Source organism: Crocuta crocuta, unplaced genomic scaffold (assembly GCF_008692635.1).
Source record: "Crocuta crocuta isolate KB4526 unplaced genomic scaffold, BGI_CrCroc_1.0 scaffold1, whole genome shotgun sequence".
Lineage (NCBI taxonomy): Eukaryota > Metazoa > Chordata > Mammalia > Carnivora > Hyaenidae > Crocuta > Crocuta crocuta.
Genome location: NW_027527930.1, coordinates 7,025,702 through 7,050,070, shown reverse-complemented (window position 1 = coordinate 7,050,070; position 24,369 = coordinate 7,025,702). Strand labels below are relative to the sequence as shown.

At 36.9% G+C, this 24,369-nt stretch overlaps 1 protein-coding gene across 1 annotated transcript in view; it reads left to right on the top strand.

Moving 5' to 3' along the window:
* Positions 1-24,369, top strand: part of CDKL2 (cyclin dependent kinase like 2) — a 48,685-nt gene that overhangs the window by 1,885 nt on the left and 22,431 nt on the right. Inside the window, exons 2-6 of the mRNA XM_077750371.1 lie at positions 1,202-1,401; positions 18,565-18,759; positions 20,514-20,692; positions 22,631-22,743; positions 23,980-24,119. Of these exons, the coding sequence (XP_077606497.1) occupies positions 1,234-1,401; positions 18,565-18,759; positions 20,514-20,692; positions 22,631-22,743; positions 23,980-24,119 (795 nt within the window). The 5' untranslated portion in view covers positions 1,202-1,233. The remainder of the gene's footprint in view (positions 1-1,201; positions 1,402-18,564; positions 18,760-20,513; positions 20,693-22,630; positions 22,744-23,979; positions 24,120-24,369) is intronic.

Genomic DNA, 24,369 nt, shown 5'->3' with positions numbered 1-24,369 from the left:
AAAGTTTTTTCTATACCAAAATATGTAGTGGAATAATTGTTGATCCTTCATTAATCATTATTAGGATTGCTGTTATCCAGAAAATGCCATTTAATGAGATGTAAAAGAATTCTAAACATAAAATTCAAATGATCATACTTATAGCGAGTAATCATTAAAAGTATTTTTGAAATATTGTATGAGGTACTACCAAAATTTAATTTTTAAAAAATCTGCTTATATACTGTGATGCCATTGTTGTTATTTTGTAAGTTCGATATGGGAATTTAATTACTACAGTAAGAAAAAGTAAAAAAAAAAAAGTTTATGAAAGTTCCTAAGTGTTAACTTGGTAAATGATCATTTTGTGAGCAAATATTTTTCCTAATTGAATAGAAAATGCATAAGGATTTTCAATTGCTTTTTAAAACCTGATGTAAAAAAAAAGTAATAAATTTGATCTTCACTAAAAGCAAACTCGGGGCGCCTGGGTGGCTTAGTCAGTTGGGTGTCCGACTTTCGCTTAGGTCATGATCTCGCGGTTTGTGGGTTCGAGCCCCGCGTCGGGCTCTGTGCTGACTGCCAGCTCAGAGCCTGGAGCCTATTTCAGAGTCTGTGTCTCCCTCTCTCTCTGACCCTCCCCTGCTCACGCTGTCTCTCTCTCTCTCTCTCCTAGAAATAAAAAAAGAAATAAAAATATTAAAAAAAAAAAAAAGCAAACTCATTGTGGCGCCTGGCTGTTTCCATTCATAGGGCATGTGACTCTTGATCTCAGAGTTGTGAGTTCAAGCCCCACATTCAGTGTGAAGATTACCTAAAAATAAAATCTTAAAAACAAAACAAAAAGCCAAACTCACTTATACTTTTTCACCTCTGAGTGAAAAGGAACTGTTTTTCTAAAGTAAGCTTTAATTATATTGAATGATGGTTCAAGTATTGCTTTATCTGAATTACAAATGTATTGAATTTCATTAACATGGCATCTAATAATTTAAATTTAATGGCTTTATTTCCATTTGCTTTGTCTGTTATGAAATGTATGTTAATATTTTGAAAACAGGTTAGATGTGGAAACAATAAGAAGTCGTGAGTCAGCACAGGACAGCCATTGACACAGTGACCGCTCTAATATGGAAAACAAGTGGGGAAGGATTCATTTACTGGAAAGGTGGAAGAAATTAATATACTCAGCATTACTAACTCTATGTTTTGGGTTCCACAGCGGGAAGAATTCCTTTTGGTTTTGAATTAATAATGGAAAAATATGAGAATCTAGGATTGGTTGGAGAAGGGAGCTATGGAATGGTGATGAAGTGTCGGAATAAAGATAGTGGAAGAATTGTGGCCATCAAGAAGTTCTTAGAAAGCGATGATGACAAAATGGTTAAAAAAATTGCTATGCGAGAAATCAAGTTACTAAAGGTGAGTAAATATCTGTATTGAGTTAAAAAAAATAGTTGTTGCTTCATCAAGGTTACATTTTTAGAAAAAACTACTGTTTTTATATTCATTTCCATGCTAACATTTAAGAAATAAATGTCTTCTTTTTTGGCAAAAACAAGTGAAATGATTATTTATGCATATTCATTGATCCCATAAATATAAATATGATTTTTAAAGTATTTGTTGCTTCTTTCTTTATCTATCTATCTATCTATCTATCATCTGTGTTTGGGGTCCAAAAGGTCACTCCAGGTTCCATGAAGTCTTGGGCCTGCTATGTGATTTCTCTCTCTCTATATATATATATATTCATTCTCACCAAAAGTTTGTCAATTTTTTTCTCTTTAGAAAGAACCAATGTTTGATCATCACTGTTTTATATTTTCTTTTAAGTAAACTCTCCTCCAATGTGGGGCTTGGACTCATGACCCCAAGATCAAGAGTTGCATGCTCTACCAACAGAACCAGCCAGACACCTTTGTGTCTGTCATTTCTATTTCATTTAGTGAGATAGATACTTATTTCTTTAATTTCCAGACTACCCCCACCCCCGTATGGATTTAAGGCTATAAATTTCCAAGAACAGCTTGATTAGGAGTTCAAAATATTTTCTCCCTTCCTTAATTTCTTTTTTAAAAAATTTGTAATATTTATTTTTGAGAGAGAGAGAGAGAGAGCATGAGCAGGGGAGGGGCAGAAAGAGGGAGAAACAGAATCCAAAGCAGGCTCCAGGCTCTGAGCTGTCAGCACAGAACCTGATGTGGGGCTCGAACTCATGAACTGAGAGATCATGGCCTGAGCTGATGTTGGACACTTAACTGACTGAGCCACCCAGGTGCCCCAAATTTCTCTTAATTTCTAAATATGTGGACGTTTTCTAGGTTTCCCTTCCTGGGTATTTTTGCCACAATTTCCTTGTAATCTAAGTATATATTGCATAACATTCTTTCCTTTCAAATTTCTTGATGCTTGCTTTTTTGGTTCAGAGTATATAAGTCAATGAAAAAAAAATTCTTTGTGTGTTTGAAAAGTATTCCATAAAGTCAAATCTGTTTAATTATGTTATTTAAATCTGTGAAATTATTACTGATTTTTGTATGGTTTTTCTATTTAGTACTGAAAAGAAATGTGTTAAAATCTTCTTCTGAGATTATTGATTTGTCTGTTTTTCATTGTAGTTCATTTAATTTTTAACTTTATAAATGGAAAGGCCATGTTATTAGAGCATTAGATTTAGAATTATTATATACTCATGTTGAATCTAATGTTTTATCATCATGAAATAACTTGTTATTTTTTTTAAGTTTTTAAAATTATTTCTGAGAGAGAGAGAGAGAGACAGTGTGAGCAGGGGAGGGTCAGAGAGAGAGGGAGACACAGAATCCGAAGCAGGCTCCAGGCTCTGAGCTAGCTGTAAGAACAGAGCCCGTCGTGGGGCTCGAACCCACAAACCGTGAGATCATGACCTGAGCCGAAGTCGGATGCTTAACCAACTGAGCCACCCAGGAACCCCGTGAAATAACTTATTAATAAATAAAGTTGTCTTAAAATCTGTTTTATCTGAAACTAGTAAAGCTATATTAATTTAATTTTGGTTAGTGTTTGCATAGTATATCTTTTTCTACATTTTTATTTTGAAGTGTTCTTAAGTCTTGTTTAATATTTTTTAATGTTTATTCATTTTTTGAGACAGAAGGAAAGAGGGAGAGAGAGAGACAGTGTTAGTGGGGGAGGGGCAGAGAGAAAGGAAGAATCTGAAGCAGCTCCAGGCTCTGAGCTGTCAGCACAGAGCCTGATGTGGGTCTCAAGCTCAGGAACAATGAGATCATGACCTGAGCTGAAGTTGGACGCTTAACTGACTGAGCCACCCAGACATCTCATCCCAGTTCCTGTTTAGATATGTATCTTTTTTTTTTTTTTAATGTTTTTATTTATTTCTGAGAGAGGGAGACACAGAATCTGAAGCAGGCTCCAGGCTCTGAGCTAGCTGTCAGCACAGAGCTTGATGTGGGGCTTGAACCCACAAACCGTGAGTCATGACCTGAGCCGAAGTCGGGTGCTTAACCGACCGAGCTACCCAGGCGCCCCTGTTTAGATATGAATCTTATGGTTAAAAATCATATGGTAACATTTTGCTTTTTATTCTGTTTGACAATCTTTGACTTTTAATTGAAACATTTAGTCTATTTACATGTAATGTAATTTCTGATATATTTCAGTATAAATCTACCAACTTAATATGTGCCATTTGTCTTACTGGTTTTACATTTCTTTCTCTTTTCTTTCTTTGGATTAATTACATATGTTATTTCTTTATTTCCCTCTAATAGTTTGAAAATTGTATCTTGTTTCTCACTTTTTAGTGGTTAATCTAGACATTTGTTGAAGTCTAACATTGTCTAGTACTTGTATTCTTCTTCCAGGTAATACAATTCCTCACAATACTTATCTCTGGTTATTCCCTTCCATCTTATATGCTTACATTGTCATATATTAACTCTCACATATTTTTAAACATCACAAGACATAATTATTATTTAGTGTTCATAGTTTATGTTTACCTATAACTATCTTTGTTCTTCCTTTTCTTCTGCATCCCTGGCCATTTATCTGGGACCTCTTCTCTTCTTCGAGTATATTATTTAGGATCTCATTCTGTGAGGATCTACTGTAGATAAAACATTTCAATTTTAGTTTGCATGAAAGTGTCTTTTTTGCTGTCATCCCCGAAAGATATTTTTGCTGTGTTATGAAATTTTAGGTTGGCAAGTGTTTTCTTTCAACAAAATGAAGATAACACTGTTTGTCCTCTGGCTTCCATTGTGGCTCCTGAGAAGTCAGATTCAGTCCAATTGCTGCCCAACTGCCGCTCTTTTCTAAGGTCCTTTTGTTTTGTTTTTAAATTTTATTTTTAAGTAATCCCTATACTCAACATGGGATTCAATTCCACAACCCTGAGATCAAGAGTCATACACTTCTCCAACTGAGCCAGCCAGGTGCCCCTATAAGTTTGTTTTTTTTGTCTAGATCTTTTTTCCTTTCAGATTTTTATTGACATAAAATATCGAAAAGTGTGTATCCCATAAGAATCATCTCTATTTTTTAAAAAATTGAACAACTCCTTATTACCACCATGTACAGAATGGCTGTACTCTGGAAAGTTTGCATTCCGACCAGCAGTGCAAAAGAGATCCTCTTTCTCCACATCCTCACCAACAACATCTGTTGTTGCCTGAGTTGTTGACTTTAGCCATTCTGACAGGTGTGAGGTGGTATCTCATTGTGGTTTTGATTTGTATTTCATGTGTCTTTGGCCATCTGGATATCTTCTTTTGAGAAGTGTCTGTTTGTATCTTTAGCCCATTTCTTCACTGGATCGTTTGTTTTTTGGGTGTAGAGTTTGATAAGTTCTTTATAGATTTTGAATACCAACCTATATCTGATATGTCATTTGCAAATATCGTCTCCCATTCTGCCAGTTGCCTTTTAGTTTTGTGGATTGTTCCCTTCACTGTGCAGAAGCTTTTTATTTTGATGAGCCCGCAATAGTTCATTTTTGCTTTTGTTTCCCTTGCCTCTGGAGACATGTTGAGTAAGAAGTTACTGTGGCCAAGGTCAGAGAGGTTCTTGCCTGCTTTCTCCTCAAGGATTTTAATGGCTTCCTGTCTTACATTTAGGTCTTTCATTGATTTTGAGGGTTTTTTTTGTGTGTATGTTTTATTTTGTGTATGGTGTAAGAAAGTGATCCAGGTTCATTTTTCTGCATGTCACTGTCCAGTTTTCCCAGCACCACTTGCTGAAGACACTGTCTTTATTCCATTGAATATTCTTTCCTATGTTGTCAAAGATGAGTTGGCCATACATGGTTCCATTTCTAGGTTCTCTATTCTGTTCCATTGATCTGAGTGTCTGTTCTTGTGCTAGTACCATACTGTCTTGATGATTACAGCTTTGTAATACAGCTTGAAGTCTGGGATTGTGATGCCTCCTGCTTTGGTTTTCTTTTTCAATTCTCCCTATATTTAAATCCCTCCCCAAATTGTTCAACCAGTATTTATTAGGATATACCTAATATTTACTCTTCCCATTACTCTTCAACCATTCTCACATTTCTGAGCTTCTACCTAGGGTCATTTTTCCTTGTATTTAAAACACTCTTTATGGGGACCCTGGGTGGCTCAGTTCATTAAGCGTCTGACTTCAGCTTAGGTCATGAGCTCGTGGTTCATGGGCTTGAGTCCTGTGTGGGGCTATGTGCTGACAGCTCAGAGCCTGGAGCCTGTTTTGGATTCTGTGTTTCCCTCTCTCTACCCCTCTCCTGCTCTCTCTCTCTCAAAAATAAATAAACATTAAAATAAATTTAAAAAAACATTCTTTTCTTTAAAGCGGATCTACTAGTAAGAAATGCTGTCCATTTTTGCTTGTCTGAAAAAAAGTCTTTATTTTACTTTTTGTTTAAAAGATTATTTCCACAGAATATAGAATTTTAAGTTGGCAGTTCATTACATTCAATGTGTTTAAGATATCATTCCAGTGTTTCTCTGGTTCTCACTGCTTCCATTGAGTTGTCAGATGTTTCTTAGTATGTCATTTTTTCTTTTGGATGCATTAAGGTTTTCTCTTTGACTTTGATTTTCAGCAATTTTATGATAATGTGCCTTGATGTGGGTTTCTTTTTATTTATTTGCTTTGACTTTATGTCTCTTGCATCTGTAAAATAATGTCATTTGTCACTTTCAGAAAATTCTCAGTTATTGTTTCATGTATTGCTACTGTCTTATTATCACTCTTCTCCTTTTAAGAATTCAGTTTCATATATTAGACCTCGCCAATGTCTCTTACACTCTTGCTATGTTTTTCATCCTTTCATTTTTCCCTGCTTCATTCTAGATATTTTCATCTGACCTATCCTCCAATTCAGTAATTCTGTTTCAACTATTTCCAATCTACTTTTATACTTAAGCATTGATTTTTAAAAATCTTTATTTATTTATTTTGAGGAGGGAGAGAGGCAGAGAGAAAGAATCCCAAGCAGGCTTCCTGATGTCAATGCAGACCCTGATATGGGGCTCCATCTCATGACCACGGAATCATGACCTGAGCTGAAATCAAGAGTTGGATTCTCAACCAATTCAACTACCCAGACATCCCTGATTTCTTAATTAAAGATAAAATTTTCAATTTGAATATTTCCATTGGATTTTAATAGTTTCCAGTTTGGTACCAAAATTCTTTATTGTGCTTTCACAACTATTTAAATTAGTCTTCTCTGAAACCTGTGTCTAATACCTATTATCTGGATCTCCCATATGTTTACTTCAATGGGTTGCTTTTTTTCTCTTGGTTTTTTAGTATCTTTTTGATACACCTCTGTTAATTTTAAAAAATTGTATACATAGTTTGAGTCTCTGGATGATATTTTCATTTTCCTGAGAGGAGTTACATTTGCTTCTAGGAGGCTCTTGAGGGTACTCCAGGAAATCTAACATTCTGCCATCGTCTTAATCCAATTTGAGGAAGTTACATAATTTGAATTTGAGTTGTAGTTCCTGAGAGACATGATTTATTATTCACCTTTATCATAGTTTGTGGACTTTTCGAGCCAACCCAAAGTGAGAGGATTTCATCAGGGCCATCCCCCTCTTTCCATCTTGATGGCCCCTGAACACCAATCACTATTACCTTACATCACAAGACTGTCAAAAGTGCCACTCAGACGCATAATTTTCTCTCTGAAATGGTGGGTTTCCAGGGTCTTAAAAAACAATAACAATAACACTAATTGCTTGGCTTACTTCCCTGGGTCTCTGTCTTCAAGAGCCTAGTCTAGATATTCTTTATTATCTCATCTCTTTTGTGCCTTAGAATAGTGGTTTTATATATTTTGCTCAGCTTTTCTATTTATTATAAATTACCTAGTCTACTGTTATTGTAAGCAGAAATTACTATACTTTTCTGTTCTAAAATTTTTATCTGGCTCTAAATCTACTATATCGCGTTTTATGATTTCAAGTTTTGTTGTTGTTTTTAAGTAAGCTCTACACTCAATCCAGAGATCAAGCATTCTTTGCCCACTGAGCCAGCCAGGTGCCCTGTTCTGTTTGTCTTATTGTAAACTTTGCTTTTTTGTTTTAATTTTAACTAATTAATTAATTGGCTTACTTACTTAAACTCTACCCCCAACATGGTGCTCGAACTCATGACCCGGAGATCAAGAGCTACGTATTCTACCAACTAAGCCAGCCAGGCACCCCAAGTTTCCTCAATTTTTTGAGATTGACTTTTTTCTTTTTTAAAAATTTTTATTTATTTTTGAGAGAGAGAGAGAGAGAGAGAATGAGCAGGGGAAGGTGGAGAAAGAGACACACACAGAATCCAACACAGGCTCCAGGCTCTGAGCTGTCAGCACAGAGCCTGACACAGGGCTTAAATCCATGAACCATGAGATCATGACCTGAGCCGAAGTTGGACTCATAAGCTGAAGTCGGACACTTAACCAGCTGAGCCACCTAGGCGCCCTGACTTTTTTTTTCTTTTAAAGCAGAATAGCTTCTATCTGATAATTCCAGTGTCTGAACTTATTCTGCATCTGCTTTGGTTTTCTTTATGTTCTGATAGTTTTTACTTGTGCTATCATATTTCTTTGTATGCCTGGTTGTCTTTGATTTTTCTGCTGGAGATTACATTTGAAACATTTTTTAGGAATAATTTGAGGCTAACGTGAAGATTTTTACTTCCTGGGAAGATTTTAATTTTCTTCTTCCATATTTATGAAAACTGTGCTGCTAATTAGTTTACTGCCTTTCAGCTTCAAATCACTCCTTTTTGCCCCACCTCATGGAAATGGAGCTGGACTCTGTAAACATTTCTCTTTTGCCAGCCGGTGTGATACTAGGCTTTGACAATAGAGGGCATGGAAGGGCACTATAGTCCTTAAGAAGAGGCTTCCCTTCTGGTTCTGGTCTTGTTTTGTTTGTTTGTTTCTGTTTTTTGTTTTGGCACTGGGGTGAGATCACCATATGGGAGGCCTAGCAGCTCACATCAGTAGCTCACATGACCAGCTCTGCCTGCCTGCACTTTCCACTTTCTGGTAAGTTTCTCTTCCACCTAACTGGCTGCTCTTCCTTCATCTTTGGCTTGTGTCCTGTGGCAAATTTTTTTCACCACTGGCAATCTGTGGCAGTCACGCTCTCTCGAATGAAGTCTGAATCTCAGCCTTGGTGGTGGCTGGGGGCTCTTCTAATGTTTCTATGCACTTCCTATGCACTTTCCCTCAGCCCTGAAAGTAATACCTACTCTGTACTTGCTATTTTGAAATATACCTTAGAGTCCTTTTAACCCTGTTTGTAATTAAGTACCTTTACTAATTAGCAGTTATTAATACATTAAAGTTTTCCCTGGTCTGGTATAGACACACTACCAGCTCAGGACCTCCTTAATAAGTTCAAGTTTCTTGCTTTTATAGTGTCTTATGTTCTTGGAAATAATAAAATTATCTTCCTCCAGAGAGGATATTCATTTACTTCTGCCAGGTGCGTGGGGATGCTCCCAGTCCAGAACATTAATATAAATTCAAGGTTTGAGGTTTCTTAAACTGTTATAGATGATGTAAAGTCTAGTGAGGACTGGTTCATTTTTGTCCATTTTTACTAGGGCACTGTAGTCCTTAGGGTGTCAGCTTAAACTGGGCTTTAGAGACCCCACCTTGGAAATGCATTTGGACTTTGACTTTACCTTCCTTTTCAGCCCCAATAGGCCACAAATACCCGAACTCAGTTCCACGTATGTTACCTGATGGCAAAATCAGCTTTGATTTGAGTACTGAAATTAACTCTGAGTTCTCCTGTTCTTGATTTTGGTGCAATAATTCCTCACTCTCTTCTTGAGTCCTTTATATGTTTAAGATTTAAAAATACTTTGTCCAACTTTTTAAGAATTCTTGATAAGAAAGTTGGTCTGAACTACCTAGTCTGCCCCTATCAAATGTGGTAGTCATCAGCTTTCAAAAAATAAAAGCCCAGGAACACCTGGGTGGTTCAGTCGGTTAAGTGTCTGATTTTGGCTCAGGTCATGATCTCACGGTTTGTGGGTTCCAGCCCTGCACTGGGCTCTGTGCCAACAGCTTAGAGCCTGGAGCCTGCTTCAGATTCTGTGTGTGTCTCTGTCTCTGCCTCCCCCCGACTCACGTTCTGTTTCTCTCTCTCTCTAAAAAATAAACATTAAAAAAAAGATTATCTTTCTTTCTCTGCCTCTGCCCCTCACTTGCTCATGTGCTCTCTCTCACTCAAAAAACTAATAAATAAATAAATAATAATTTTTTTTTTAAAAAAAAGCACAGAGAAAGAAGAAAAGAGAGAGAGAAAGAGAAAGGTGGAATGGATAATCTCTGTTTTCATTTCAGAAGTGTGTTGTTTAGTGGCTCAGTCAGTTGAGCATCCGACTTTGGCTCAGGTCATGATCTCATGGTTCATGGGTTCAAGCCCCACATCAGGCTCTGTGCTGACAGCTCAGAGCCTGGAGCCTGCTTCAGATTCTGTGTCTCCCTCACTCTCTGCCCCTCCTCCACTTGCCCTCGCTCTCTGTCTCTCAAAAATAAATTAAAATGTAAAAAAAATTTTAAAAAGAAATGTGTTGTTTAATCTCCACATATTTTGGGATTTTCCAGTTATCTTTTTTTATTATTGATTTATAGTTTAATTCCACTATGGTACAAGAGCAGATATTGTGTGATTTCTATTACTTTAAATTTGTTAAAGTGTGTTTTGTGGCCTACAGTATGGTCTATCATGGTAAATGCTCCATATGACCTTGAGAAAAATGTGAATTCTATTGTTGGATAGTCTATAGATGTCAGTTATATCCAGTTGATTGATGGTGTTGTTGAGTTCAACTGTGTGTGTGTACCCTTACTGACTGCCCACCTGCTGGATCTATGTGTTTCAGAGTGGAATGGTTGACATTTCCAATTATGATAGTGAATTTGTTTATTTCTCTCTGCAGTTCTATCAGTTTTTACCTCATTTAGTAAATTTAGTAAATTTGATGCTCTGTTGTTAGGCACATACACATTAAGAACTCTTATGTTTCCTTGGAGGATTGACCCCTTTTCATTAGGTAATGCCCTCCTTTATCTTTAATAACTTTTCTTACTTCATCATTTGGTCTCTCTGAAAGATACTCATGCTTCCTTTTGATTAGTGTGGTATATTTTCTCCATCTGTTTACTTTTAGTTTTTAATTAATTCTAAAAAAGATTTTTAAAAGTAGTCTGTACACCCAGCGTGGGGCTTACAACCCTGAGGTCAAGCATCACACCCTCTACTGACTGAGCCAGTCAGGTGCCCCTCCACCCACTTATTTTTAATTCATATGTATTTTTATACTTAATGTGCAAATCTCCATCTTTTAATTGGTACACTTAGATCACTTACATTCAAAGGATGATAAAGCTGAATTAATATCTACCATATTTGTTACTGTTTTCTAGTTGTTGACCTTGTTCTTTGTTTCTATTTTTGTCTTCCACTCTTATTCTGCCTTTTGTGGTTGTAATTGAGTATTTAATATGATTCCATTTTTTCTACTTTCTTAACCTATCAGTTATACTTTTTATTTTAACTTTATTTTTTGATTTTGAGAGAGAGAGAAAGAGAGAGAGAGAGCACACATGAGCAGAAGAGGGGCAGAGAGAGACGGAGAGAAAAAATCCCAAGCAGGCTCCATACTATCAGTGCAGAGCCTGATACGGTGCTTAGTCTCACAAACTGAGATCATGACCTGAGCTGAAATCAAGAGTCTGATGCTTACCAACTGAGCCCCAGGTACCCCAGTTATACTTCTTTATATCTTTTTGAACATTTTTTTTACAAATAGTTACCCTACAATTTGCAACATACATTTACAACTAATCCAAATTCACTTTCAGTAAATCCTATACCACGTGACAGGTGTATGAGTATCTTTATAATAATAAAGTAATCTAATTCCTTCCTCCTGTCTCTTGTATCATTGCTGCCATTCATCTTACTTATATATAAGCATACCTAAGCATATATATAAAAAGATGTATTCATAAGTATATGTAATCAAATACATTGTTGCATTATTATTTTGAACAAATTGTTATCTGTTAGATCAATTAAGAATAAGAGAAATAAAGTTTTTATTTTACCTTCACTTACTCTTTCTTTGATGCCTTTCCTTTCTTTATGTAGATCAGAGTTTCTGACCTATATTATTTTACTTCTCCCTAAAAAGTTTCTTTTAGGGGTGTCTGGTGGCTCAGTCGGTTAAGCATCAGACTTCAGCTCAGGTCATGATCTCACAGTTTCTGAGTTAGAACCCTGTGTTAGGCTCTGTGCAGCTGTAGTCTGCTTTGGATTCTGTGTCTTCCTCTCTTTCTGTCCCTCCCCTGCTAGTGCTCTGTCTCTCTCTCTCAAAAATAAATAAACATTAAAAAATGTTAGAAAAAAATTTTTCTAACATTCTAAATTTTTCTAACATTTTTTACAAGGCAAGTCCACTGGCCACACACTTCCCCAATTTCTGTTTGTCTGAGAAAATATTTCTCCTTTACTTTTGAAGATTATTTTGCAAGATACAGAAATCTAGATTGGTGATTTTTTCTCTCAAGATTAAATATTTCACTCCACTCTTCTTGCTTACTTGGTTTCTTTTCATTCTTTCTTCCTTTTTTAAAAAAAATTTATTTATTTTTGAGACAGAGAGAGAGAGAGAGAGCATTTGTGAGTAGGGGAGGGACAGAGGATTTGAAGAGGGACCTGTGCCGCCAGCAGAGAGCTTGATGTGAGCCTTGAGCTCACAAACTGTGAGATCATGACCTGAGCTGAAGTCAGACACTTAACTGACTGAGCCACCCAGGAACCCACTTCATGATTTCTGAGGAGAAGTTGGATGCACTTCTTATTTTGTTTCTGTATAAGCTCTTTTTGTCCTCTGGCTTCTTTCAGGACTTTTTTCTCCATCTTTGATTTTTCTATGTTTTGGAAATGATAGACCTATGTGTAGGTTTTTTTGTTTGTTTTTTCCCCTGGCATTTATCCTGCTTGGTGTTCTCTGAGCTTCCTAGATCTGTGATTTAGTATCTGACATTAATTTTTGAGGACACTGTCAATCATTATTGTTTCAAGCACTTCTTTTGTTCCTTTTTCTCTTTCTTCTCATTCTCCTGATATCCCCGTTACATGTATGTTGTACCTTTTATAGTTGTCCTATAGTCTTTTGATAGTCTTTTTTCTTTTCTTTCTTTCTTTCTTTCTTTCTTTCTTTCTTTCTTTCTTTCTTTCTTTCTTTCTTTCTTTCTTTCTTTGTCTCTGTTCTCTCCTTTTTGGTTTTTGAGAATTCTGTTAATATATCCTTTAGCTCAGAGAGTCCTTTCCTCAGGTGTGTCTAGTCTACAAAAAAAGCCCATCAAAGACACTCATCATTTTGTTAGTGCTTTGTATCTCCAGCATTTCTTTTTGGTTCTTTCCTAGGATTTTCATCTCTCTGCTTCCATTGCCCATCTGTTATTCCATGCTGTCTACTTTACCCATTGGAGCCCTTGACATACCAATCATAGTTGCTTCAAATTCTTGCATCCCTGCCATGTCTGGTTTCAGTGCTTGTTCTTTCTCTTCAAATTGTTTTTTGCCTTTGGTATATCTAGTACTACTTTCCTATGTTATTTTATTTTTAATGTATATTTATTTTTGAGGGAGAGAGGGAGATAGAGTGTGAGCAGGGGAGGGACAGAGAGAGAGAGGGAGACACAGAATCCGAAGTAGGCTCCAGGCTCCTAGCTGTCAGCACAGAGCCCGACATAGGGCTCAAACTCACAGATCATGAGATCATGACTCGAGTCAAAGTCGAATGCTTAATCGAGACTGGGCCACCCAGGTGGCCTTTGTTTTGGACTGTTTTCTTGATAGCTGGGCATGACATACTGGGTAAAAGGAACTGCTGGAAATAGGCTTTAGGAATGTGGAGGTGAGAGGGAGGGGAAGAGTTTTATAGTCCTATGAAAAGGACCTATAGGTCTCAGTCTTTATTGTGCCTGTACCTCTAAATGGTGAACTTCACAAATGTTTCTCAGTTTTTTCTCCCTTCCTTAGGTAGGACAGGATGGCTAGAGTAGATGAAGTTGAGTATTTCCCAAGTATTTCCCTTCCCCAGGCCATTTAGGCTCTGATAATACCACAGCTGCTTAGACTCTGCATAACCAATTTTTGCTGAGGACAGGCCTTGTTTTAATTTTTTTATTTTTAATGTTTATTTATTAATTGAGAGAGAGAGAGAGAGAAAGACAGAGAGTGGGATAGAGGCAGAGAGAGAGGGAGAGAGAGAATCCTAAGAAGGCTCCACACTATCAATGCAGAGCCCAATGAGGGGCTCAATCTCATAAACTGTGACACCATGACCTGAGCCAAAACCAAGAGTCAGATGCTTAACCAACTGAGCCATCAAGGCGCCCCCAGGGCAGGCTTTGTTAAGAAGAACAGAGCTCAGGGGCCCCTGGGTGGCTCAGTTGGTTAAGTGTCCGATTTAGGCTCAGGTCATGATCTCTTGGTTCATGAGTTCCAGGCTTGTGTCGGGCTCTGTGCTGACAGCTCAGAGCCTGGAGTCTGCTTTGGATTCTGTGTCTCCCTCTCTCTCTACCCCTGCCCCACTTGCATTCTGTCTCTCTCTCTCAAACAATAAACACTTAAAGAAAATTTAAAAAGAAGAAGAACAGAGCTCTGGCCTATTTCAGAGTGGTTCTTTTCTCCTCTGCCCATGGAAGGAGGAGATTTTTCTCCAAAATTTACTGCGAGAATCTGGCTGAGCTCCTAGAGATAATCTTATAATATCATGGGGGCCCCTCTGGGACTTGGTTTCTCTGGAGTTTTTGACTTTCAGAGTTGTCCTCACGTGCTTCCAGGAATTTGTCAATTACAGTTCAGGATTTCCTGCCTTGGCATTGGTTCCTGCAAAGATTTCCTCCTGTGAGTCAGCTTCAGTCAGCAAACTCCCTGGACTTTCCTGTGTATCTCTCCAATCTTGGGGGCAGTGGCTTCTCTTATGGATCCAAGAAGAGTTGCTGATTTTTGTGTATTCTGCTTTTTACTTGTTAGGAGGGAGTAGAGACTTCCAAGGTCTTTACACACAGAATCAGAAACCAGAATTCTCCATACCTCTTTAGATTTAAGTTTACCAAAAGTCTGTGTGTGTGTGTGTGTGTGTGTGTGTGTGTGTGTGTGTGTGCTTATGATAAAAAGCTTTTGCTTGTTAAAGGGCAAACAAGGAGGCCATTAGACTGGCATGGCTGTAATGCCTTGGCAGCCCATGTGAGCAAACTGAATGAAACTTAAGCCAGAGTCAATTTCTGTAAATGCCTCAAAGTTAAGATACTGTAACTTAAAAACAACTACTCACAAACAGCAAACCAGGCTTTCCTAAATAAAGCAACCACTTACAAGATAGCCAACCAAATAATTTCCTCACCTTGCTTCTGCATCTGCTCTACAAGCCTTTCCCTTAGCTGCTTCTGGTAGAATGCTCCTAACCTCTTTCAGTTTGATGATGCCCTGTGCAAACTGATGTTTGCTCAAAAATTCTTACATAAATTTTAATGTGCTTCTGTTTATCTTTTAACACATTGATACATATTTTATTTTTGTATCTACTTATTTTAATTTTTGAAAAGGTAACACATAAATATGCTGTGAATTTTATGCTGTAAAATTGGAATGATTTTCCCTGCCACCTTTGTATGCTGGTGATTTCGTTGTAAGCAACTATATCTACCAGAAGGACTTTATTCATATCCAAAAATATGGATGTATATGGAGCAGTGTATATGCGTGTCAAACGGCAACATAGTCTACTCATTGACCTGACCTTGCTTTTTTCGCTTATTGTATCTTAGCAATTATTGTGTATCAGTAGACATAAAACTGCCTTTTTTACAATTGCTGCCGCTTATTTCATTGTATAGATTTACCTTAATTCACTTAACCAGTGATATATTTGGAAAGTGCTTTGTGATTCAATCTGGAATCTTTTATTTTAATACGTGAGTTTAGCCCATTTATAGTTATGATGTAACAGGAAGTGTGGCCTTAGTTTTATAAGAAATCTAAATATTTTGCATTCAAATCAGCTACATGTCTGGGTGTGCTTACGCAGCTGATGTTCTGGACTCGAAGAAAGAAGTAAGCAAAAATACAATGTCGGGAAAAGACAGAGACCACAGTAGTGACTGGGTTCTAATCCTGCCTCTAGCAATTATTGCTGTGTGACCTTGGACAAGTTACTTAACCTCTGTGTGCTTTAGTTTCCTCATCTGTAAATCAGACTAATAACAATATCTATCTTATAGGGTTTTTGTGCTTAGAATAGTGTCTAGATCATAGTAAACAGTATGTAACTATTAGTTATTATTATTTGCAATATTATGCTGTTTCAGTGCACCTTTAAAAATACTTTTCTATATAATCTCTAAATTATTCTAAAATAGTGATGTGTTTCCTTTGATAATTTGCAAAGGTTTTAGTTTTTACTATTTGTTACCTTTATAACTATAACATTATATAATATACTTAATCCTAAAGTAATTATTATGTTTCTATTTCCTTTTCTCTCCCACTTACTCATCTGATTTTCTTTCTTTCTTTTTTTTTAGTTTATTTATTTATTTTGAGAAACAGATAGAGAGAGCAAGTTGGGGAGGGAGAGAGAGAGAATCCCAAGCAGGCCCTGCACTGTCAGCTCACAGTCCAACACAGGGCTTGAAACCATGATTCTTAAAATTGTGACCTGAGCTGAAATCAAGAGTCAGACACTTAACCAACTGAGCCACCCAGGCACCCCAACTCATCTGATTTTCAAAGCCATCTGGTTTATCTTGTTTACCATTAAACCTGTAAATATAATTGGCCTTGTAATTTACAATTTCATGTTAAAAATACAATTTTGACCCATTGACAAGGAAATCAACATACATACACTCTTGTTTGCATCTTTTCTTCTTTCTTCTATTTGTTAGTAATATTGTTTGTGCCTTGTTAGGTTTTAAACATTCACTTTCTGTTTTGTGATTGTGATGCCTGTTTTTATTAAGACTTAGTTCCACACAAGTGAATTCATTGTTCATATTCAATATTTTTCACTGTTGTCTTTTACTTGAATGGCAATTTTGTTGGATGTAAAGTTCCTGGATCACTCTTTCCTTGAGGGTTTTTGGGGCTATATTGGCAACATTTTCTGGTGAATGTTTACCTGTTTCCTTCTTTCTTCCTCTTTTCTTCCAGTATCTTTGAATAGGTCCTGGATTGGTTTCTTTTTGATTGTTTCTTAACTTGCAACAAAGTGAGCCCTTCCTGGACTTGGTATTTGTAGAAGGTTCATTTAAGGGAGAGGCCATGATCTTGTTTCAGACTAGTAGAAATGCACCATGGTTCACAATGACGTTCTTTACAATGCAAGTCTGATCTGTGGGATTGACTTCTGTTATCCTTATATTTGCTGATTTGTTCAAAATGAGGTGTTTTGCCTTCCATTTGGCCTCACCAAGAGATTGCTTCCAGCAAATGAGCTTCTGTGTGATTGTTCAGGCCTCTGTTCCCTGGTGTTTCTTGGTGCCATTCAGTTCGAGGGTTGCTTTCACTGACAGCCTATGAATCTTGTTCCTATTAGAGCAAAGAAGGAGTTTTTTGTTTTTGTTTTTGTTTTTTTCTTTTCAGGGTATGTTACCAATTTTGGATTACTTGGCTCTACCAGCTTTTTAGCCACAGGTGATCTCTTGGTATCTTCCTAAACTTCTGTTTCACCTTGACTGGATTTGGCATTCCTACCACATTTGTAGTGGTAGGGGTCTAGATCCTGCTTAGTTCCATCAAAGATGGAGCTACATTTTTTTTTTTCTCATTGGCTTTATTGTATTATCTGAGAGGAGAATGGGACAGTATGGTCTTTTGACTATAATTGAAAAACCAAAATATATTTTTAACAATTTATACTGTTTATGAATTTTATTTATGTTTTTCTTTTTTAAACATTTTTATTGAATTAATTTTTAAAAATTTCATCCAAGTTAGTTAGCATATAGTGCTACAGTGCTTTCAAGAGTAGATTCCTTAAAGCCCCTTACCCATTAGCCCCCCCCCACAATCCCTCCAGCAACCCTTTGTTCTCCATATTTAAAAGTCTCTTATGTTTTTGTCCCTCGCCATGTTTTTATATTATTTTTGCTTCCCTTCCCTTATGTTCATCTGTTTTGTATCTTAAAGCCCTCATATGAGTGAAGTCATATGATATTTGTCTCTCTGAGTGACTAATTTTGCTTAGCCTGATACCCTCTAGTTCCATCCACGTAGTTGCAAATGGTAAGATTTCATTCTTTTGATTGCCGAGTAATACTCCATTGTGTGTGTATATATATATATATATACATGTATATATATATACCCCATCTTCTTTATCCATTTACCTATTGATGGACATTTGTGCTTTTTCCATACTTTGGCTATTGCTGATAGTGCTGCTATAAACACCGGGGCGCATGTGTCCCTTCAAAATGGCACACCTGTATCCCTTGGATAAATACCTAGTAGTGCAATTTATGGGTTGTAGGGTAGTTCTATTTTTAATTTTTTGAGGACCCTCCATACTGTTTTCCAGAGTGGCTGCACCAGTTTGCATCCCACCAGCAGTGCAAAAGAGATCCTCTTTCTCCACGCCCTCACCAACATCTGTTGTTGCCTGACTTGTTCATTTTAGCCATTCTGACTGGTGTGAGGTGGTGTCTCATTGTGGTTTTGATTTGTATTTTTACGTTTTTCTTATGCTAAGACTTTATTTTTTTAATTTTTTAATGTTTTATTTGTTTTTGAGAGAGAGAGAGAGAGAAGACAGCATAAGCAGGGGAGGGTCAGAGAGAGGCAGTTACAGAATGTGAAGCAGGCTCCAGGCTCTGAGCTGTCAGAACAGAGCCTGACGCGGGACTCGAACCCATGAACCGTGGGATCATGACCTGAGCCGAAGTCAGATGCTCAACTCACTGAGCCACCCAGGCGTCCCTATGCTAAGACTTTAGATTGTGACTAATTGCTACATGATTTGGTCTTCAAAAGATGAGTTTGCATTTTTTTTTTTTTACAACAGCAACTGAGACATGAAAATCTGGTGAATCTGTTGGAAGTGTGTAAGAAAAAAAAACGATGGTACCTAGTCTTTGAATTTGTTGACCATACAATTCTTGATGACTTGGAGCTCTGTCCAAATGGACTAGACTACCAACTGGTTCAGAAGTATTTGTTTCAGATTATTAACGGAATTGGATTTTGTCACAGTCACAATGTAAGTATTTAGGTTAAATAATGATTTTGCCAATGATTAACTCACCAGATACCATCACTTAATTGATGAGATACTTACCTAACCTAAAGTTTGGACCAGTAAAATAATTGAAATGAACTGTGTTACTTTGATATTGCCAATTTTCATGTTTCATAATAACCTGTATCCTTTCCCCCAACATTTTATTATGAAAATTTTAGGCTATACCGAAAGTTGAAAGAGTGTCCATGAATACCCATATAACTACCATGTGGACTCTATACTTGTTCACATTTTGCTATATTTGCTTTATTACACATTTATTCATCTAGTCATCCATTTATCTACCCATTACTCTGTCTTATTTCTTTATGCATTTGAAAGTAAGTTGCAGACATCAGTACATTTCAACTTTAAATACTTCAGCTGTGCATATTAAACCAGAGTTTAGTGTATGTATGTGTGTAAGTGTTTTTATGAGAGAGAGAGAGAGAGCGTGAGTAAGGGAGGGTCAGAGAGAGAGGGAGATACAGAATCTGGAGCAGGCTCCAGGCTCTGAGCTGGCTGTCAGCACAGAGCCCGACGCAGGGCTCAAACCCACTAACCACGAGATCATGACCTGAGCCTAAGGCGGATGCTTAACCGACTGAGCCACCCAGGCGCCCCTAAAATAAACATATTTTTAAGAAATTCAAATGAAGCTTATTTATATTAGAGAATGAAGCCTGATTATTTGTTTTATCTAGCTGTAGAGTTTTTTGTATTTCTCCCACTGTCCTGTTTTCTCCTTCCGCCGTCTCTCCTTTAGAAATCTTAACCACTGACCTTATTTTACTCTTTTTACATTTCTAATTGCCTGATGAATGCCTCCACGTGAGTGCTCAACAATCCACTTAAAAGCCCATATGCCTAAAACTAAACTACTTATTGTTCCATCAGAACCAACTTTTTCTAGACTTTTCTTTTTTTGCTGGAACCACCATTATTTTAGATTCCCAGGTTTACGTAAAATATCTGAGATTACTTCCTAGTTTCTGTTGATTCTTGATTGAAAATATTTCTGACTTGAATCTCTTTCCATTGCATTCCTCGGAACACCAGCCTCATTTGGGCCCTTATCCTCAGATAGTTGTCCCACTGCCCTACTCCAGGCCTTTAGTCCCTTTTTCTGATTTAGTTTGTTTATGAGCCAACATCTATAAATACCATATTGGTTATGTCACTTCCTTGGGTTCCCATGGCCTTGACACCAACTCAGACTCCCCAGGCTGGAGGTTGAGGCAGCCTTCCACCCTAATATATAACCTCTACTCTAGGAAAAACACTTCCCCAGAGTTTCCTGATCTATTTTCGTCTTTGCTTTTTTTTGCTCTTCTTGTTACCTTCACTTGGATTGTCCTTCCATTTCTGTGTTTATCCAGGTCACACATAGAGTTAGACACCTATCTTTCATAAAAATTTCCCATGACTATTCTAGTCTTCAGTGACAGTGTTACTCTCTTAGTCTTGAGAGCAGTCATTAACAGAACAATTGATTTGGTATTTAGTAATATATATTTCATCCAATACCTTTGTTTAAGTGAAATTTCAAACATAAATGTTCTTTCTTGACCAGCTAGGTCCCAGTTTCTTTAAAGCCAGGAAGAATTTTATATGCTTTTGTTTGTAGTCGTTATAGAGACAAAAACAGTACCATACACATGGCAGGTGCTCAAAAAATAATGTACTTAGCTTGATGTGCCAATTGATATGTCATACTTTGCTTTTTGTCTTAGATCATACACAGAGATATAAAGCCTGAGAATATATTAGTCTCCCAATCTGGTGTTGTCAAGTTATGTGATTTTGGATTTGCACGAACATTGGCAGCCCCTGGGGAAGTTTACACTGATTATGTGGCAACCCGATGGTACAGAGCTCCAGAACTGTTGGTCGGTGATGTCAAGTATGGCAAGTAAGACATCAACAAAGGGGGTGGAGCCGGGAGAGCAGATTTAACACTTTTTTCTTGATAAAACGGAATGTGTTTCTAATATAATGAAAGATCCCTTTAACACTGAAAGGAAGTTTTACATTTAGGGAACTTCATTTATTTATTTATTTATTAAAAAAATTTAAAGCCAATTTAGTTAACACATAATGTAAAATGATTTCAGGAATAGAATTTAGCGATTCATCAATCACATAGAACACCCAGTGCTTATGCCAACAAGTGCCCTCCTTAATGACTATCACCCATTTATCCATTTCCCCCACCCAACACCCCTCTAGCACCCTTCAGTTTGTACTCTGTATTTAAGAGTTTCTTATGATTTGTCTCCCTCTGTTTTTATCTTATTTTTCCTCCCCTTCCCCTTTGTTTATCTGTTGTGTTTCTTAAGTTTACTTTTAGGCAACTTTATGACTACTTGTTCTTTTTGGTGCTTCCCTTTTAAACGTTGTGTGTGTGTGTGTGTGTGTGTGTGTGTGTGCATACAGTGAATTGGGGTGAGCATGCTTGTTTCAAAGGTAGAGAAATCAAGGTGAGTAAGTGTTTTTTTTGTGTGTGTATTTGGTCTGCTTTCTACAATGGGTTGGAAATAGATGTATTTGTCACTTATTAAGGAAGACAACATTAATTGGATAAGTCTGACACTGCTGGAATGAGTCAAGGTGGAGTTGACAAGGGTGGGGATAGAAACATAGAGTGGGATGTTTTTAAAGCATGAATTATCTGCATAAATGAATTGTTCAAAGACAAAGGGATGGTAATTCACTGCTTTTGTTAGAAATCTTTCTAAAATGTTTTCTAGGGGCACCTGGGTGGCTCAGTTGGTTAAGCGTCCCGACTCCTATTTCAGCTCAGGTCATGATTTCACAGTTTGTCAGATTCAGCCCCATGTCCAGCCCCACGATAAGAGTGCGGAGGCTGCTTGGGATTCTCTCTCTCTCTGCCCATTCCCCTCTCCCACTTGCATGCTCATGCATACCATCTCTCTCTAAAAATAAATAAATAAATAAATAAACATTAAAAAATGTTTTCTACACTTTCTGTGTTTTCAGTGCACACATCATTAATACTTTCTTGATTACTCTGAGTTCTCATTTTATTGTTATACTGTAACTTTTATACCATTTTATTTTATTAAAAAATATTTTTTAATGTTTATTTTTTTGAGAGACAGAGCACGAGCAGGGGAGGGACAGAGAAGAGGGGAAGTCACAGATTCTGAGGCAGGCTCCAGGCTCTGAGCTGTCAGCACACAGAGCCCAACTCGTGGCTTGAACTCATGAACCATGAGATCATGACCTGAGCCGAAGTCGGACGCTTAACCAGCTGAGCCACCCTGATGCCCCTCTATACCATTTTCTAATTCAGCTATGACCTTAAACAATTTCAAGGTAGTCGTACCTATGTGAATGACACCAGCATATTCTTCTTTAAGTTTTTGTGTCTGATTTTTAAGATAATGTTTCTGTTTTTCCCCATTAGCTTGTAGTTCCCCTTGTTATTACTATATGTATTCCCAACAACCTTCTCCTGTGCTGTTTTCAGTGTATGGTGGGATAGACAGATCAACCTTGTTAGAATCATGTGTAAACAAAGAATGAATAGGCTTTGAATGGAAACCCAAAAGGCTTATTTCCAGAATAAAGTACACATAATAACAGTTTTGACTTTTCAGAAGCCTTTTCCTTCTTGTTGTGTGATTGAAGTTTCTGGAAATCTGACTTAAGTAAAATTGGGAATTAGTACTTGAAATTTATAGGGAAATGTATTTTTATGAGTAATTTAAAGCTTATTACTACTATTCTCAATACCCAAAATACCAAATAGTAATATTCAGAACACATACAGTCACAATAAACATAGTAGGATGCCAGATATTATACCACACTGCTTTAATTTCAGGGCTGTTGATGTTTGGGCCATTGGCTGTCTGGTAACTGAAATGCTCATGGGGGAGCCCCTTTTTCCTGGAGATTCTGATATTGATCAGCTATATCATATTATGACCTGTTTGGGTAAGATTATACATCTGCATTTTAAATTCTAGAGGTTTTCCCACTATGTTTTTGTTTGTATTGATTTTACTAGTTGTTAGTATATTAGAGATGGTATGTGTTTTAAGTGGAGGTAGGGAGCAAACAGAAAAATCTCATCTATGTATATTCGTTCTCAGCCTGGCTTTAGTTTGTCTGACAAATGGTCTTATTCATGCCTCATCCACCCTCCTGCCCCACTGTACAAAGAAAAGAGCAAAGGCTGTACATTTTCTCTGTACTTTTGCATTCAATAAATCACATGTAGAGGATGCAAATGATCTTTTTTTGGGGTGTGGGTTAGCAAGTGTTTGGTGAAATATGACATTACCCTCATCCTCATCTTCAAATTGAGAGACAAAGACTTCTTAGGTAGTTTAATCTTATTGCAGAGATGACTGTTGTTGTTAGTGCTTTGGGCAGAATTTTAAAGCTAGATTATCAAAGTCTTACATTTGTTGAAATACCAACTTCATATTGGAAGATAGATCTTGGAAAATGGAAATAATGGGAAAATACTTGGGGTGGGGTCATTTAAATATTGGATTTTAAGTTTCGAAGGTAGAAATTCCATAAGCAATACAGTAGTTTCTTATAGCAGAATTTTCATATGTATTTTATACTAGATTAGGTACTAAAGTTGAAGAAAAAGATAAAAGTGCTCAAGTCAGACCTTAGACACAGGTACAAAATCAGTAGGTTTTAAAATTTTTGAAAAAAAATTTAAATTTTTAAAATTAAAACCATTTATTTTCATTTTCAAGTTAAATTCTTAAAGGGTAGAACTGATTTATATAGATTGTAATCATATGACGAGTAATATTTTCATTGTTTTGATCAGCACTTTATGCTTTGTTGTTAGAAATGAAGTGTTGGTACTTATGTCTAAAAGATTATAAAATGTTCTTTACCTACCCTTTTCCTACACTCCCTCATGACTTCAGTTCTATATATAGTGGCTTGTGAATTTTCTAAATGAGTAGGTTGAGATACAAATGTTAATTTTCTTGAGTTGACTTACGTCAAAACCACTATTGAAGACTGCCAGGTGCCATCACCATAGGAACACTGTTTTTGTTTGATTTTGCATGCTGAGACAGCCCCAAGTCCAAGTCCATAAGCTGCGTTCTACTCTTTTGTCCATGCCACGTCACCTGTCTCTTTGCCATTTCTATCATGATGTACAATGACAGAGATGTGTGCTGTTCTCACTTCCAGGTAATCTAATTCCAAGACACCAGGAGCTGTTTTATAAAAATCCTGTGTTTGCTGGAGTAAGGTTGCCTGAAATCAAGGAAACAGAACCTCTTGAAAGACGCTATCCCAAGCTCTCTGAAGTTGTGATAGATATAGCAAAGGTAATCATACGTTTTACTTTCTTACAATGAATTCATATTATGGAGACATGGTTTTCTCTTTTTCTTGTCTCGTCTATCTTTTAGGTCAACAATTTCATCTATTGATTTTATTTTGTTATTATTTTTTTAAGTAAACTCTATCCTCAACATGGGCCTCAAACTCAGGACCCTGAGATTAAGAGTCGCATTCTCTACTGACTGAGCCAGCCAGGCCTCTCTCCCTACCCCTGCCCTTTTTTTTTTTTTTTTT